This window comes from Tyto alba, unplaced genomic scaffold (assembly GCF_018691265.1).
Source record: "Tyto alba isolate M040663 unplaced genomic scaffold, T.alba_DEE_v4.0 Super-Scaffold_14, whole genome shotgun sequence".
Taxonomy (NCBI): domain Eukaryota; kingdom Metazoa; phylum Chordata; class Aves; order Strigiformes; family Tytonidae; genus Tyto; species Tyto alba.
In genome coordinates this window covers 47,603,116-47,619,629 of record NW_024881276.1, presented here as the reverse complement: position 1 = coordinate 47,619,629, position 16,514 = coordinate 47,603,116, and the positions used below count along the sequence as shown (strand labels likewise).

Below are 16,514 nucleotides of genomic sequence, written 5' to 3'. Positions count from 1 at the left end.
CACACACACACACACACACAGAGGTATTCACTTTATTTTGGTTAATAATAGCTTTAGACATCCATGGTGCTCAGAAAACTTTGCAAGGAGATAGCATAAACTGGAATGAAAATCTGAATCCTTAGAAGGATGTTCTTAGAAACTCTGAGAAAAATTCCCCCACAGTCTTAGCTTTTCCTTGGGAGAAATTAACATGACTCAGTATCATCTCCTCACAGATTCATTTTACTTGTTTCTATCCTAGGAAAACCTTCCCTTCCCCTCTTTGTCTACATTCAAACCATAACCAAATCAAAGTCAGACTAGAAGCAGAATCCTGAAAAAGGAAAAAAAAGAAAGCTGACTATTTGGTTTTATTCCTGCATTTAAGAGAAAAACACACAATGCAAATACCCACCTATTGACATGGGCTGTGTTTTGAATTCTGGCATTACAGGGGAGCATCCATAGGTTCTTCTTAACAAAACAGAAGTTTTCCCGAAAGAGTAAGGAACAACATCCTGGAGGGAAGCTAGAACTGCACACAAAATGGTTGTCTGGAGAACTCCTTGCCACATTTATTTATTTACATTAATGGAGGCATATTCTGTAAACTCGTTTTCTACGGTTAGTTCCCTTCTCTGGCATCTTTCTGGAGAAGCAGAATGATTTAGTGCAGCATATGTGAGGGCATCTGAGCTTTCAAGTAAAACCGGGATGGAAGGAATAACAGGATCATTGCAATGTGTGTTAGGTGCTGTCCTCTGAGCGTTCCAGGGAGGGACATTGTTGTCATAAATTATGTTGCCATGCAAGGCCTGCAGTGGGCTAGCCATGGAGCAATAGTAAAGTGAGGAGCTTTCTTCTGAAGCTTGAGATGTCCCAGCAGCGTGGGATGGAGCAGCTGCTGGACTTCTGACCTGCAGAAAACAGAACAGGGTACAATTCTCTGCATATCTGGTTGTTGCTGTGCGCCTACTAAATAAGAGGCTTGTAGATTTTGTTCAAGTTTGTTTATCCCCTTAAAACTGCTTTTGACTACAGGTGAATTGGACTCACCTCATCACTGGATTCTATATTGATCTTTGAAATAAATTTAGAAATCATTCTTGTATCTCCTGCCTTTCTCCATTTCCCTTCACCAACTCTCATGTCTTTTCTTACAAGTTGCCAACTTAAGGCAAAACTGGTTGATGATTTTGTGAGAGCTCTTCTATGCCACTCATTCAAGGCTTTCCCTTCTCAGTTTAGGAAATCATTTTTATTTTCACCTCCAAACCCCAAACCATCTTCTCCTCATTGGGCCCATTCTCCCACTTCCTGATCTTTTGCTTTTTACCTTCTTTGTCTTATTATTTTCCAAATAAATCTTTCTCCTTCTCCAAAATATGCAAATGCCTCTATAAATTAATCTTTTTCTAATAAAGTCCTCTTGATATCCATTTTTATAGCCACTTAGAATATACTGCTTTTAATTTTCTTTCCTCCAACTTGCCCTTTGGGAGCTTTGCCACCTGTTTGGTGCTCTTTGATCCCTGCCAACACTACCCCCATGACTGATGGTTGTCAGCTCCAGTTGCATCTTTTGCGTTCTGCCTTCTGCCCATCTAATTTCTCTGGAACTGGTTGCAAGACCTGTGTGAATTCATGCTAGCCACATATGAAAGTCTTCTTTTTCAATCATTTTTCTCACTCTGTGGGTCATTTGTTGTCTTATGCAGACAGTCTGAACCAGATCAAGAGAGGTGTTTTAGGTGCCTAAATTGTTACTGGAATGGTACTTATAAATTAGTGTGTTTTAACAGCAATTTGGATTCTTAAAGTACCTTTGTGGCTAAGACCCTTAAGCTCCTTCCCTCAGCTCAGCCATGGTGATATTTCACACCAGACAAGTCATGCTGTCCAGGCACCAAAAGGGTCACTAAATCTGTCTCTGATCCTATGTCACATTTTGTTCTACACAAATATTTTTTATCAGTACATGGTTATGCAGGACATGGTCAGGTTTTGATGATAGAAGGATTTAAACCTACCAGGCTCTCTTGTCTCTGTTGGGTTAATGGAGTTCTCTTTTGCTTTGCTGGGAAAAAAGAATAAAAAGAGATATTTCAATAAATCAGCATTGAGAAGGTGCCTTTCTGCTTATGGAGGGAGTATTAATTACTATAGGAGTCCTTGCCTTGTTTAGTGGACCTGAAAGATTAAAAATCTATTTCCAAACTGCATTTGGGAATAACTATTCTGACAAAAGCTAATCAACACAGACTGATATATTTATATAATTGGTTTCTGTGTTCCACAGACCTCCTCTGAATAGGAGCAGAAAAAACTCCTAGTACACTTGTGACCAGTTTTCTCTGTGTTCAGTGAACTGGGTGTGAAGAAAAAGGCATGGAAAATCCTAAAGCCATCCTATGAACAAGCATGTTAAATTTTGTTGGAAGATGAAATCATTTCATTTTCCTAAAATAAAAAAAGATATCCATGAGATTATAATAGGCAAATACAAGATCACTTAAGACATAGGGAACTCCAACTTCCATTCTTGATTTATGACATGGCATCTGTGTAAGAGTTCCTCCAAAACAGGAGAGATTAATACTGTAATTATTTGAAAATTTAGAGGGAAAAGTAGGAATATAAAATGTAACTGGATAGATCTTGGCTGCATTTGCATGGCTAAAACTCCTATTTATTTCTAACTTGATTATTTGAAAAACAGGAGAAAAATTTCCAACTATTATAAAATCTGAGATTTTTATGTTTTTACTTTACTTCCATTCCTCTGTCTCTGGAAGGGAACAATACATGGGGAAAATTAAATTCTTCAAGATTCAGTATCCTAACTGGTGCACTTGACAAGGACATCTCACAGTCAGATGGGGTAATTACTAGGTGATTTTCATAGAGCTTTGAATACAGCTTCTGTGAAGCTATGAAAAGGAGCAGAATCATATGCACACTAGGCAAAGTTTAGATGGTAAAACTACTTACCATGGTGCCTCCTTAGACACCAAAACATGCATAAAACGATGAATGGACAACAGACACCCAGAGATGCTGAAGCATAAATAATGTGCAATGTCTTGTAGTTTCCAGATTCTTGGGAATCTTCTAAGATGCTAGTGACATCTAAAATTGCATTAGCATGCATTAGTGTAGAGAAATATTTGACTGGGGGGGGAGGGGTTGTTTGTTTGTTTGTTGTTGTTGTTGTTGTTGTTGTTGGTTGGTTGGGTTTTTTTGTGTTGTTTTGTTTTGTTTTGTTTTTTTCTTTTTTTCTTTTAGCATTAGGTCTTTCTGATGCAACTAGATTCTTAATGTACTTAAACATTCTGTAACTTGGTACAGCATCCTATGGAGACAGGGTTATCTCATGACCATTCTATGAAGTATGAAAATACTGGAAGGAAAACTGCACAGGAAAGTGTAATTGATGAATGATGCATGGCAGAAGGCTGGCAGAAGCAAATAAAGGGTCAGAATTAGGGCACTGCTCTGAACTTTCAACGTATTTTTGCAATTATAATTGTAAACAATAACCAACTGTGAATGAAAACCATACTTCAGGCTATGTTAAAGTGATGATACAGCATGATTCTTAACACTTTATAAGTCATGTATCACTGGGATATTAAAAAGCATGTCAGAAGCACAGAGTATAACACCAGAAAGTAATTTGATTGACTTTGTCCCTTTTATGCTCAATGCTGGACAGTCCTAGGCTTGAAAACTGTGACTCTTGAGAGACTATATTTTGTTCAAGTGGGAAGGAAACAACTGTAGTTTTGCAGTGAGTTTAAATTTGTCCTGACCACACAAAACACTCTAACCTAAAATTTGTAGCAATACAGATTAGTTCCTTTCTCTTAAAGAGGAAATAAGAATCAGAACTTACTTTCTGGTGAGATTGTGATAATGTTTTCAGAATTTTCTGAAAGACAAAAGCAAGACAGGGAAATGAAACAGCAGCTTGACATTTTGCACTGCAGTTGTGTTCTCTGCACCACATACTGAAGTCTTCGCAAGGCTTGCCTTCAATCTGCTGATGGAAGAGGGAACAAAATGCAACAAGCAAAGGGTATGGTGGTTTGGATGGAGGGGGAATGACCTGTTGGTCTCCTGCTGCCAACAGAGTAATTCTATCGTTCAGGCCTCTTTGGCATTCAAATAGATCAGCAGAACATATTTCAAAGGAAACTTGCATCATAAGCTAGGCATACACTGTGCTAGCACATTACAGCCATGAATTTTGATATTACTTACTCTGTTGCAGCATTTTGTGTGGCAATAAACAAGGTTTCAAAGTTCATTAACTTACCAGAAGAGGAACTGGCAACAGTGCAATATCACAACTCAGCTGCCTGGGGTCAGTAGGACATTACGGCCCCACAGATCACCTTCTAGCTGCAAAGCAACATTGGGGAGGGCAGACATGGTTCATCATAATCTAGACATGGCATCTCAATTGCCTAAATTAATGTGAAGGCCTCACTTGCCCTTCGGATCTTTTAAAGCTATTGTAATCTTCCCTGCTCTTGAACTACTTTCTCTGTTTGTTCCAAGAGAGACCATTCACAACAAGGTGCTTGAATTGCTTTCTCCTCTTTACTGTTGTGTGGCCTCATTGACTGCTACTACATGATCACTTGCATCCTGTCTAGTCCATGTGATGTAAAACCAGGCTGTCCTCCCATAATCTTCTTTTGTTCCAACTGATATTTTTTTATTATCAAATAATCTGTATCAGATGGCTGTTTGGTGTTGCCAGCTTTGCTTTTCTCTTCCAGATCCTTCTGTTATTTCTTTATTTTGTTATTTCTTTTTGTTTCTGTCCTACCAAGAGGCAGGATAGAAGCATGAAGAAGGTTGTAAGTACCAGCACAACTATGTTACCAGTCAAACATGTTGGGAAAAAACATCATCCAGCATGCACGAGCTCTTCTGTATGTGCCACCATTTTGTTTAAAAAGATTCTTTCATAATAGAGGGGTCTCACCTTCAACAATTACTGTAATGCCATGGCTTTCACTGAAAAATTTGTCCACTGTTGCTCGACAACGATAAAGTCCACTATCATTCTGATGAACTGGGAAAACCTCCAGAGTAAACACACTGGACTTCCATTCTGCTTTGCCCTCCTTCAACTGCACACATATATCCACCTCTATCTTGCACCACTCCATGACTGGCTTTTTCTTGCAGTAATGAACTGGACAGCCTATAATCAAAGAGTTTCCGACTTTAATTTTGTACTCAGAGTGTCTTCTAACATGAATTTCAACTGGACAATCACTGTCATCAAATCCTGGAAAAGAAGAAAAACATAAAAAAACTTGTGGTGGGGGGGGTCTGCTGTATACTCCCCATAACATTAATCACGGTTTCTTTTCTCCTGACTCAAGACTTCCCTCGTCTACTTGCAGCAGATCAGATCTCTATATAGGACAGCGATAGCAGATAACATCAATACTACTGGTTCATTCATTTTTAGGAGGATTGTTAAAATGCACATTCTCCCTCTGATATGAATTTTTCCTTTTTTTTCAATATCTCAGTCAAGTTAGAAATTCAATAGTTTAGAAAGAGAATACTTAAAATATACATAGCAAGTTTTCCTGTGTCATCCTCTCACAGACCTTTTCTATTACTTTTAGATTTACTTCAGATTATTGTTTACTTCACAACTGTTAACTTGAAAAGGTAAAGACTTTTCTTTGATAGAGTTTTTTATAAGTGTAATATTGAAAAGCATTATATTTAATGTAAATATACCTTATCTCTATTTTTTTAAAAATTTTTGTTATGTTAAACTTGGTGTTCAAGCCATGGTGTGTCATCTTAACTCTGGGTCTTGGTATTGAATGTCCTGACCTTTTATTAAAGATTCATGTTTCTTGTGGTGCTTTATTTCTCTGGCTAAGTCAAAGTAACAAAGACTATGTGATACCCGTGTGCTCTCTACTTCCCTTCCCTACCTTACAGCACCGTGCTTGTGCACTGAAGAGTGATTGCTCAGAAGACCAGAGAAGGAAATCTTAAATATACCTGTATCTTCCAATTGTTAGAGGGAAGTAGAAAAAAATAGTAAAGTATGTTGAAGGCAAGTTTTGTACGGAGGAGAAATGTGTAGGGGAGGAAAGATCAGTGGTGGGGGGCAGAAGGGTCTGTCTGTCAGCAGCCAGTGCTGTCTCAAGGGACGGAGCCTCTGTGCCCCCAGGCAGCCTCTGCACATAACTGAGACCCCGAACGCCTCGCCTCCACCGTCAGCCAGGATTTCTTCTGCACATGATATAGCAACCCTTGTGGAAACCTGGGTAGTATGTTCAAGAGCTTAGGATGGCCGGATTAACAGTTTTAGTTTATGGCCTCTAGTTTGCCAGCCTTTTCTCTACAAATCTCAGACAACTCCGTACCATAAAGAAATTGTAGACCACTCGGTAATGCTGAGTTTTGAGCATAAATGTATTCATTGCCTTCATTATAGCAGAGCTAACGCTTTGCTGCTGTTGATTTTTTGGTTTGCTCTCTTTAAGGTGACTTTGGGAGCAGGTGTCTAAAAATTAGGTGACGTTCATCCACTTCTAAATCTACATCTTTACTCATTTTGCTTTGTCAAATGTGCCTGATCTTGCATGATAATGAGGAAGAGGCTGTTCACTGTAAAGCTGTTTTTTTTAGCCACTGCGATAAATTGTGGTTTCTGATATATCTCTGCCATGTGCAATAAAGAAACTCATCTGCTCACAGGACTTGGCATCCTGTGAAGTTTCTGCTTTGAGGGGTCCGAATCTGAAATCATCCTTGTATACCAACGTTCCCTTAGTCGGATGGCTTTAAATGAGGATTGAAGTGGGGTGAGTAGAGTGGCAAAAGCACAGAGGTAAGCAACTTGGACAAGGACTTTAAAATTGGTCCTTGCAGAAGGGGTAAGTGGAGTAAATTCAAATAATTTGGATGAAAATGAGAAAATGAACAAAGAAGAAAATAGCTCTGGGTACAAACAATTTATTTTTATTAATAGAAAAACGTCTGGGTAAAAAGCAAGGGGAACTAGAAGCCTTGATTAATTCAATATCCCTAAGAAGAGAAGGAAGGAGAGCAGCAGAATAAAAATAGTTGTGTTTGGCGAAGAAAGCTTTGGTATGTTTGATGACCCGGAAGATAAGAACTAATCAGATGTAAATGCAAAGGAAAAGGACATAAACAGAGCTGGTGGTCCATCCAATAAATTATGAGAGTACAAGCACTAAGCATCTACACCACAGCAGTGCAGTAAGAGAAGAGCAAGCTTTTCACTGAGACAAGAAAGAACCACCAAAAATGCAGAGAAGGATTGAGTTGTTAAGGAGTGGCATAAAAGAACTGAGCAACATTGGAAAGTCATGGCAGAGAACGAGATGCACTTAGTAAAACACATCAAGTGTAAGTATATTGATTGTAAAACTAAGAAAATATTAGTTCACTAGTTAGTGGAGAGAGAAAGCTATCAGTAGATTGCCAGCAGTAAATTAGATTTACCAAGTAACAGAGAAATTATTTGTAAAAAGGCAGTCAGTTCAAGAAGACATAGAGTGGATACACAATAACCTCTGTGTTCTGCTAAGGACTGGTAAGTGTACCTGGGTCTTGTCCAATCTTTTGTACTGCTCTTCAAGAAAAAAGGGAGACAATGCTTGGAGTGTCTCCAAAGAAGCCAGCAAATACCACGAGCATAAGAAGGCCATAAAGGAAAGCTTGAAATTCTTGGGGTTGTTTCACTCAAGTAAAAGCAATGAGAGGAAAGGACATAATAAAATAATGCAAAGACATAAAGGAAAAATGAAATAATGTGGTTTTTCATGTTTCTGTTAAGTATATAGAGAAATAATGGGCTAAAAATAAAGTAAGGAAGGTTGATTACATAGTTTGAAAAACTTCTGAACTGTTTAAACAGTAATTCTGGAACTGGTTTATGTGGAAGCTTGTAGAATCACTGACAGCTCTGAGGACTAGCCTACACTGACATCTGTCAGGATAATACAGCTGAATTTAACTTCTAAACTGTCAGTGTATGTTGTCATGTAGTCAAGTTCATGGATACCAGGTCCATAAATGGACACAGAAAGAACTTAGGAATGGTGAACATGATGATGTCCCCAATGCAGCTGTTCCATTGCTGAGGGGACAGGAGGGGAATGGACCACAGAAAATGCCTGTGCTCATCTGCTCTCCCTGAACAGCCTTTCTTCTTTCTGCTGCCAGAGAGCGAGCACTGGTCTTAGGCAGTATGGCATTTCTTATGTGGTTTCCACTGATACAGAAGACATGGTCATGATCTGCTTTCTGACACAGCACTGTCTCAATAGTAGATCCTGATTATAAATATATCTGTGATGTACAGGAAGAGGTATTCTCCTAGGGACCATCCATCTGGATGTGGTAGGAATAGTAACATATTTAATATATTTCATATAAAATTTAATATATTGTATTATATTTAATGTGAATAAAATAATTAAATGCCGTATTTCATATATTAAATATTTATTTATTTACTTATTTTTACTGCTATGTATATGTTGTGGCAAATATATTGCAGTAGCAACAGCTCTAAGATATAGAGCCTGGCCATGTTCGCAAGGTAGCATTTGGGTGTTAGGTCATCTAGTCCCTCTTCTGCTACCCTGAGTAGGATCACTCTGAAAGACATTTTAGTTATGAAGCAGGACCACTTAACTTTCTATCTTTCACTTAGACTCTTCTATCTCTGATTAAAAGAAATGGAAGAGAATTTTTTTCAGGCCAGTAGGCCATATCTATTTTGGTCCCACCACAGTAGCAGCACATGGTTATCAAGAGTCTGAAAATGGCAACTAAAAGCTCAGATTAGAAAGTAGAGGTTTCAATTCTTTGAGCAATGATTACCAGGGAAGATAATACTTCAGGAAGTATCTATGAAGCCTGGGTTGTGCCCTGATCGTAGTCTTCTTTCTGATATAATTCTGTGTAACAGGTATTTCCAGAAGGATCAGAAGGATGTGCAAACTTTTCTAAAATGTTCCAAATGTCCAAGTTCTCTCAAAGTTTTAAAACATATTTCAGTGACACTCTCTCATTCAGCATCATTATTAACCAGGGACAGGAGCAGGAATTGTTGTACCGCTTCCATTCTTATCTTTTTTGCAGTGCAGGGAAGTAATGTTTTCCTTGATTTTGAACCATCTGGTGCTTTTACAACAAAGTATACATCACTGCCACTGTCACTTTTGGAAGAAACACCTAATCAGCATTGAGCAGATTTTGTACATCCAACAGCATTCCTCTGGGACAGGGTTACTAATCCTCATGAATTCAGATGGACACTAGTTGCGTGGGTAGTTGGAAATTAAAATGTCTTCTCAGTATTAAATATTGCTCTAAAGAAATTCTTGTCTTGAACTGGTCAGTGTAACCTGGAGCAACACTCAGTGGCAGAACCTCCCGGAGAGGGGGAACAACACTGATACTGAGTGCATAGGAAGTTTTGAATTATCCTCCAGCCATATCCTGAGTGGGAATATATAAATTTCCTGAGAAAAATCCTTACTGGTGTCTGGATATACTTCTAGATTAGTTTTTGTGCAGCCCTTGCTCTGTAGGTGAAATGTATAAGCAGTTCAAGTGTTATAAGCTTGCACTGACATCACAACAAGAAACTTCCCTCCATACACCTTCCTGCACTACTACCAAGTCATAAGGAGCTATTTGACTGCTAACAAAGAATTTACCTAGTTACAGTTTGCTTTTTTAAAAAAAAGTTCCACTGGCATTGATATTACTAGTATTACTTTTCCTCTTACAGTATATTTTTAAGAGAGTTCAAATAAAATGCGCTAGTACATCTCAGTCAGGTGAGCTGGAATAATGTTTTTCCTTTTTTCCCAAGTGCCTATGCCAACATGTGCCACAGTTTTGCTCCTTCATCTGGTAGTGGTCATTCAGTTTTGGCGGGGATCATTCACTTAGTAATGTAATTTCAGTATAATCAGATCTGGTGAAGTTTTGTTTCCAGACCCCTGCCATCGAGTGCGCCCGACTCCAGCACTCTTGTTTTCTCCAAAAGGTTACCTATGGAATGTGCCACAGAGCTTTGGGAACTGCACGTGGGAAAACATTTACTGCACTTGCTACCCAGCCCAACAGTGTTACTGCCTGCCCACAATTCCTGGGCAGCAGCATCCCACCGACCCTCCAGGCACGTTCAGGTGGAAGCTTGCACGACACCAGCCTACACACACCTGCTGGCCCTTAACCTTCATTTCTGGCTGCTGCTGCAGGTAAAAGTGTTTGGCAGCCTGCTGTCAATTAACCCAAGCATACAAATCCTCTCCCTCTTTTCTCTTAAAGTAAGTGGGAGTTGAGGCTACTGGGTTTCAGTTGGTTTTCCATTTTCTCTAGTTCATAGTGCCTTTTTTTTTTTTTTTCTCACTCCCTTTCTTTCTGATAATGTAGCTATAGACTCATTAGGAAATATTTAGCCTACCGAAAATTGATTTAATTTTCTTAGTTATTGTTTGTGTATCCCTTAGAAGAAGCCTGTGGCTGCTAAGTAAACACTGTTATTTTATTCAGTGATGTATTTTTTTTTTCCTGTCAGTGAAATAGAGCAATCTTTTAAACTTCCTAACCAGGAGCTGTTCAAGCTACTACTTGCCTTTCAGTGGGTATGAGAATTTCTAGACTGTCTCCAGAGCTGGCAAAAGGATCTTCCTTTCAGAGGCTTGAAACAATTGGACTTTAAGATGCATTTTTTTTTTTTTTAATTGTTATGAGACAATGCTTGGAGCATGAAAATAATCACAATTGGTTTTGTATGTTTCTGTGACTTGTTAGTGGTTGATGGCTGAATGACTTGGGCTTTAGGTTTCCAAATTTTTGCTAGGAAGAAACATAGTCCTTAGTAAATGTCATTAGTCATCAGTTTGGGGACCTTCTAGAACAATATCATTAGAGGAGATGAGTGAATAAGTTAAATGTTTTTCTCAGGCTTTGGGAAATTCTTAGTCTGAATTATTTTGAACTTCAGTAACTAAAAATCCTTTGCCTATAATCCAGCCTTTTTTTCTCTAGCAATTAAGTGTGGGAGTTCATAATGAACGTGCCCTGAAATCTCTAATTAACCTTGTCCCTTTCTTTTTTATGTAGAATAAAATATTTAAGGTAAACTTATTTTAAAGTATCTTTCACAGTTTTCCTGTAAAGGCCACTTGGCAGGAATAGGTATCAGTGAAGATTTGGGGTTAAATAACAATAAAAATCATAATATCCTAAAGAATGAGAGATGTCTTTTTTTTTTTTTTTTTTTTTTTTTTTAACAGGTTAAAAAATCAACACATCTGACAATGAGAGGGAAGCTTTTCTGTTAAATTGTTGTCATTAGGCAGACAAACATGAAATAAACTTCAGTTAATGAAAGCACAAACATGGCTTGGTGTACTTCTCCTGTGACGGTGTATCTTACCTTTTTTCTATGTGCTATCTCCTGTGCCTTATGAGAAGTCAATAGTATAGGCACTGTCTGACAGTTATATACTATATGTGCAAGCACTTTCTGACATAAATTTAATTATCCTTTCTTTAATACTGTTATGAGCTAAGACCTAAAACCAGTTACAAGGTCTTATACCAAGTCTTAAGTTTTCAATGTCACGCATAGAGGTGGTCCTGATGAATATCTGAATGTGACGTTTTCAAGAGGGTAAAAGAATCTGTAACATATGGAAGCTTGATATATCATCTTCAACCTTACATTCCTTGGTAAGATTCAGATTGACTAAAAGCACATTTTCTTTCAGATCACTTCAGCATGGTCCTGAACAGGCTGCGGCGAGCCAGGCTCTATTGCACCAAGAATTGATTTGCACAGGTAAGGCGAATCTTCTGTACAGTGTACTTCCAAGATAAGGATTTCAAATGAAAGCATGTATTCCATAACTTGTACAATAGGGAAATACCCATGAAAATAATTTATTTTATAAAAATAAATTGTATTATTTTCTCATTCTTATGTTCTGGAAAACATAGTCATGACATGACTCACCAATAAACAAAAGAGGTTTAATGGAGATGACTTTCCACTTATGTAACTTAAGGCATTAATAGAAAAATAATAGCTAAAAATTGAGCCTTCTAATCTTTGAATTATAAATGGCGTCATTCACACCTGGTTGTCTAAGAACTCAGAACAGCTCCAGCAAACTAAAATTTACTAATTGAAATTCCTGAGGCATTTATTTTTAAAAGGATTTATCTTTACTTTGTTTTTCCCTATCTCTTCCCTTTAAAAAAAAAAGGAACAAGGGATGGGATAGAATATAAGTCATATCCTGTATCATTCCCTGCGTCAGATTATGACTGAGGTATAAAATGTCAATTATTAATGAAAAATAAATGTCTACGCTTAGTTTTGAATTCTGTGTTTGGGTCAGTCTGTGAAAACTGGCAAAGGACTAGTAATGGTTTTAGGTCAGGTCCAATGTTCTGAGACATTTCTGGTCAGGGTAATAGAGCAAAACTGCACCAGAAAGTGCATTGCTTTTTGGGGGGGCTTCACATTTAACAGTGAGATCTTCATGACTTTGCTGATTTTAACAACAAAAAAGGAAACATGAGGAGAACTCGGGTTAAAATATGCTCCCTCCTTGAATTTAGGTAAGGTGTATTTAGAAAGATAAACACTTCAGAAGACATACTAAGTGATACCTGGAGAGGCCTTTTTTCAGACTTCTCCCAGCTCCAGAGAAGGCTTTTCAAGGAATGATGTAAAATTTTATTTTAGTCATTTCACATATTTATATCATAATTTGGATTTTTCAAAGACTGTAATGTTGGTAATAGAAATTTAATTTTAGTCTTTTTCACTTAATTTTTCCCATGTCATCTTAAAGATATAGTAATGCACATTTTCTGTTTACTTGGTGTACAATGAAGGGTTTTCTGGGTTTCATGCCGTTTTTCTAGGGTTTTTTTCTGCCAGTGGTAGTATTTGTAAAGCTGACCTGCTTGCTGAGGTAGTTGATGGAGAGTTGCATACTTTTTTAACAATTTCTTGAGGAAAGCTGTGTAAGTGCAGAAAGCATGTCTTTATATTTTGATGACTGAAGCTTCAAGACAGAACATTTCTGTTTAGCTGAATGTTAGCATGTGCAGGCGATCCCATGAAAAGGTCTAACAGTAAGGCGTTTTTTGAGATGAGAATGGTGCCCACCGTTAGCAGGCATGTGTGCACGGACGGAGTTACTAGCTGGGGCTTCTTGGGGCAAGGAGAGGTTTGTTGGGCTTTATTTTCATTGGGATGAAATGATTTGTTGTCCAGCCAGCAACAACCACTCTTTGTGAGGCTGGATGGGAACAACCTGATATTTGATGTTACAGAGGAAACGGGGTCTAACTGCACTAAAATTACTGAGGTGAGGGGGGAGAAGACACTTCTGCTTTTGTCACTTATAAGAAACAAGCTTACTTCTCCATCCCTAATTTAGAAAAAATTTTCTGGTTATTGACTTTGCATATGAAATTGTGAGCAGTCAACTTTGTTTCTGTTAGGAGTAAGGGAAACTTTGGGTAGATTTTCAGCTTACTTCAAACCAAAATAAAAACCAAACAAGCTTGGAAAACTTATGGCTAAAATATAAATACATTAAAAAAAACATTTACATTAGGGCTCTGTAGAGACAGACTTACAAAACCTTTCTCTCTAATGTTTCTATGAATGTGATTCTGATGTTTGTAGTAATATGGGTGTATAGAAGGAAGTAGTATTGTTCTCAGAGGACGCTGAGTAGTTTTGACGTAGATCAAAAAATATAACCTAGTGAAATAATTTATGTTTAAACAAAATACGTGCTATAAGCAGCATAACAGAAATTACATTCTGTTTTAAAAACAGTATCTAGGAACCTGGCAGATGAGTATAGAGGGTTTGTCAGTGGATTAATGAACTATACAGAATGATGCAGAGAGGTGATTGTGCGAGGGACTAATAACACAGGCAGACTTAGTGAGGTAAATAGAAACAATAGGTAACTCTTACAAGAAAATAAGATACTTCTGCTTAGGCAGTTATCAGATCTAGATACACCCCCTTCAGAAGCATATTAGTTTATTCATTTGAAAATCAAATGTAAAGCAATTCAGTAGCCTCCCTGAACTCGGATCACACCCTGATTAAGAAACTGTAGCTGCATCTGACTGACCTGGTAATTCATATCTTTTAAACTAATTGTTTGTGTTTCCCTTCCCAGGCAGATGCTTTGAATGCTTGTTTAACCTTTCCTATTAGTATTAATAATGGGTTTTACTCATAAAAAGAAGGACTGTTGAAAGATGCTATAGATTTGAAGAGTTATTCATGCATATCAACTAAGCTTCACATAGCCAATTCATTTGTGTAACTTCAGCAGTGCCTTACAGCAAATGTTATTTTAATCAATTTATCAGTTGGTATATCTGAAATGTATCAACAGCAGCTGAGCACATCCATTACAGTAGCTATTATCCTTTCTGTATGACCACCTTCCTTTCAATACTAAAATTATTTCTCCTGTATGATACTAGCATGGAAGAACTTGAAATAAAATAATCTTTAGTAAAAATATTAGGAGTATACTGGGCACAGCGTAGTTCTCATATCAGTCCAAATTAGGAGAATCTCTCTCATTAAAAACTGTGGAGGTTCAAAGTTAAAAGCAGGATGAAAATTAGGTGGAGTTAAGCTAAATAGTTGAGGGTACGCTTATCTGGAAAGGACAATTTGCTGGATCCAGTTCAGAGCTAGTGGGGTTCCTGGATGTCAAGCAGAGGCTTGAATGCTGCCAAACCCCTTGAAGGCAGAGCCTTTGGCCACAAAGCCGGATGTATTTGGTCCTGAAGTGCTAGAGTTCTGGTCTAGACTGCTACTCAGTATTTCTCAATTATTGTCATCATCATTGTCCTTAATTGAATTAGAAGTCTCTGATATGGTAATAAAATAAGACGCATTGTATCTGACGTACACTAAGCACTGCTTTGGCTTCTGTTCTTCCCCTGCAAAGTTTAATAACTACAGACAGGTTAAGTTTTAAGACCACATCTTACCATAAACTTGATAGTTGCTCTGAGCCAGCATTAGTAGAAGGATGTACAGTAAGATCCTTTTTATCAACATGACTGGAGGAGCCTTCATTGTCTGGGCAGGGCAGAGAGAAGGGGTTCCCGTGGGTCTAAAATGTGCAGTTCAGATGGCTTCTTGCATCCTGTTAGGTTTACCCAGGGTGTATGTCTGAGCTGATTCCTTTTTCTATTTCTACTGTCAAGAGAGCGCAGAAAGGGGTGGGGAAGCGATATATCTGCAAAAATCTGATGAGTTACACAGTTGTCTTTTTTGGTGTGGTTGAAACATGGTTTGCTTGATTGTTTCACATCAACTCAGAACTCCTCTGTGATTCAAGGCAAAACCTCTTTCACTCTTCTCTGGCTCCCCTTACAGTGTAACAGACATAGCTGCAGATTTATATATATTTTTTTTCAGTGATGCTCCTGCAACTGAGGTTTTGATTTTACAAGCAGCAATACAGCAGAGAGAAGGGATGCACAACAGTGTTTTAAACTTGTTCAGTCCTTGTGTATTATTCTAGTTCAACATTAACAAATTAAGAAGCTGAACAAATTCACTATTCACAAGGTGGTAGATGTCAGAAACACGTTTGAATAGTCTTAATTTGTAGTAGATTAATTTACAATAATCTGCACTATAAAAGATAACTGCTTCTACTGTTTAGTCTTAGCATCCTCATAACATACTGTATGTGGCTTGTGAGGATTTTTTCCTTTTTTTTTTTTTTTTTTTTAATAGTAAATATCTTGGACACTCATCTGTATTTTGGAGTCCCTTTCTTAAAAACGCTTTGGCAAATGCAACTTCTACTATCACTGCTGACATTTCATTACCTCCTTTATCTCCTTTCTCCTTATGAGTAGGGTTGTTTGCGGGGGTTTTTAATGGGTTTTTCTTTTTTTTTTTTGTTGAGAATCTGACTGAAGATATCAAAGAATCTGAATTTTTCATGTTTTCTTGTTAAGACTTTATTACCTCCTTGAAACATTCACCAGGATACTTTTCATTTTTCTGATATTAAGTTATCAATGATTTCTTTTAGATCTCCAAATGGTAATTTATATCCTATTTTTTTGAGAAAATCAGTCCCTGAATTTGAGACACTAAAATATTCTAGTTTTCCTTTAAAAGCATGTTTCAAAGGAGAGTAAATACTAAATAAATATGAAATAACTATTTACCAAAGAAAGGAATAAGTGTCCTAATCTAAAACTATAACTATCAGAGGGAGGAGCATATGCATTTAAGATATCATTTGAAGATGGCAGAAAAAGACGTCACTAGATGGCACTGATTTCCACTATCTGCAGAAACTCAGTAACTGCTTTGCTATATGCAAATGAGACCTCAGCTGAATCCTAACAAACACCAAGTATTTCAAGAACTAAGAGAATTCAATGCAATCCAAATGCAACAGTTA

At 37.6% G+C, this 16,514-nt stretch overlaps 1 protein-coding gene across 1 annotated transcript; it reads right to left on the bottom strand.

Annotated features, from left to right (window-relative positions):
- Positions 1–335: 335 nt before the first annotated feature.
- Positions 336–15,258, bottom strand: BTLA (B and T lymphocyte associated). The gene is made up of 6 exons (XM_033005212.1): positions 15,076–15,258; positions 4,979–5,287; positions 3,878–3,913; positions 2,974–3,111; positions 2,013–2,059; positions 336–899 (listed from the first exon to the last, which is right to left on the bottom strand). The coding sequence occupies exons 1-6, from the start codon at positions 15,161–15,163 to the stop codon at positions 558–560; spliced, it is 960 nt and encodes a 319-aa protein (XP_032861103.1). The 5' UTR covers positions 15,164–15,258; the 3' UTR covers positions 336–557.
- Positions 15,259–16,514: the final 1,256 nt, after the last annotated feature.